Consider the following 837-nt stretch of genomic DNA (forward strand, 5'->3'; position numbering starts at 1 on the left):
CCAGGGCTGGGCGGTAGAGTGATGTGTCTTTCTCCTGCAGAGGGAAGCTGTCTGTCAGGGAGCAGGGAGCTGGTTCCTGAGCCATCACCCCACCATCCCTCTCCAAACACAGCCATGGGTCCAGGCAGAGCAGCCTCCTTCAGCCTAGCAGCTGAGGAGGGAGGGCAGAGCAGGGCAGAAAGCCACCCACACACCAGGGACACAGGTCAGACAGGTCAGGAAGGCTGGGGAACAGAGCAGCAGACAAAAAAGGGCCCTGTTCAAGGTGAAACCTCCCATCTCCACAGCACAAGGAACAACCATAACCAAGGGACAGATGGACTCAAGTGCTAGCCAAGACTCCTTGCTGAGGGGCACAGAACAGACTTACCCCCAGGCGCTCCACCAGCATCTCCAGCTCATCCTGCAGCTGCTTGTCCTCCTCAGACTGCCAAAGTGCACAGGGGAAAGCAGAGTTAAGGGTGCCCAGCACAGTCACTCTCAGTATGAAAGAGGCACGGTTAGCATCCCAAGCTACAGGGGGACTAGAACACACTCCCCACCCAGGGTACTATCATGCCCTGGTGTTTCCAGGGCAGAACAATGCTCACATCACTGGGGACATCCTCCTGAAGAAATCACCCATTCCCAGGGACTGAGATGTGCCTCCCACACTACAGAAAGGGTGATCAGGCATTGGAGCATGCTGCCCAGGGAGGTGGTGGAGTCACCATCCCTGGAGGTGTTTAAGGAGAGACTGGACATAGCACTTAATGCCATGGTCTAGTTGACCAGGTGGTATTTGGTCACAGGTTGGACTCGATCTCAGAGGTATTTTCCAACCTTAATGATTCTGTG

At 55.4% G+C, this 837-nt stretch overlaps 1 protein-coding gene across 1 annotated transcript in view; it reads right to left on the reverse strand.

The window, feature by feature from the left end:
- The window catches only part of PSMD2 (proteasome (prosome, macropain) 26S subunit, non-ATPase, 2), a 6386-nt gene extending 5965 nt beyond the window's left edge, over positions 1 to 421 (reverse strand). Inside the window, 2 exon segments of the mRNA XM_009083208.1 lie at positions 1 to 34; positions 371 to 421. The exon segment at positions 1 to 34 is cut by the window's left edge and continues 123 nt beyond it. Coding sequence (XP_009081456.1) covers positions 1 to 34; positions 371 to 402 — 66 coding nt within the window. The 5' untranslated portion in view covers positions 403 to 421.
- Between the last annotated feature and the right edge of the window lie 416 nt (positions 422 to 837).

Source organism: Acanthisitta chloris, unplaced genomic scaffold, assembly GCF_000695815.1.
Source record: "Acanthisitta chloris isolate BGI_N310 unplaced genomic scaffold, ASM69581v1 scaffold43209, whole genome shotgun sequence".
NCBI lineage: Eukaryota > Metazoa > Chordata > Aves > Passeriformes > Acanthisittidae > Acanthisitta > Acanthisitta chloris.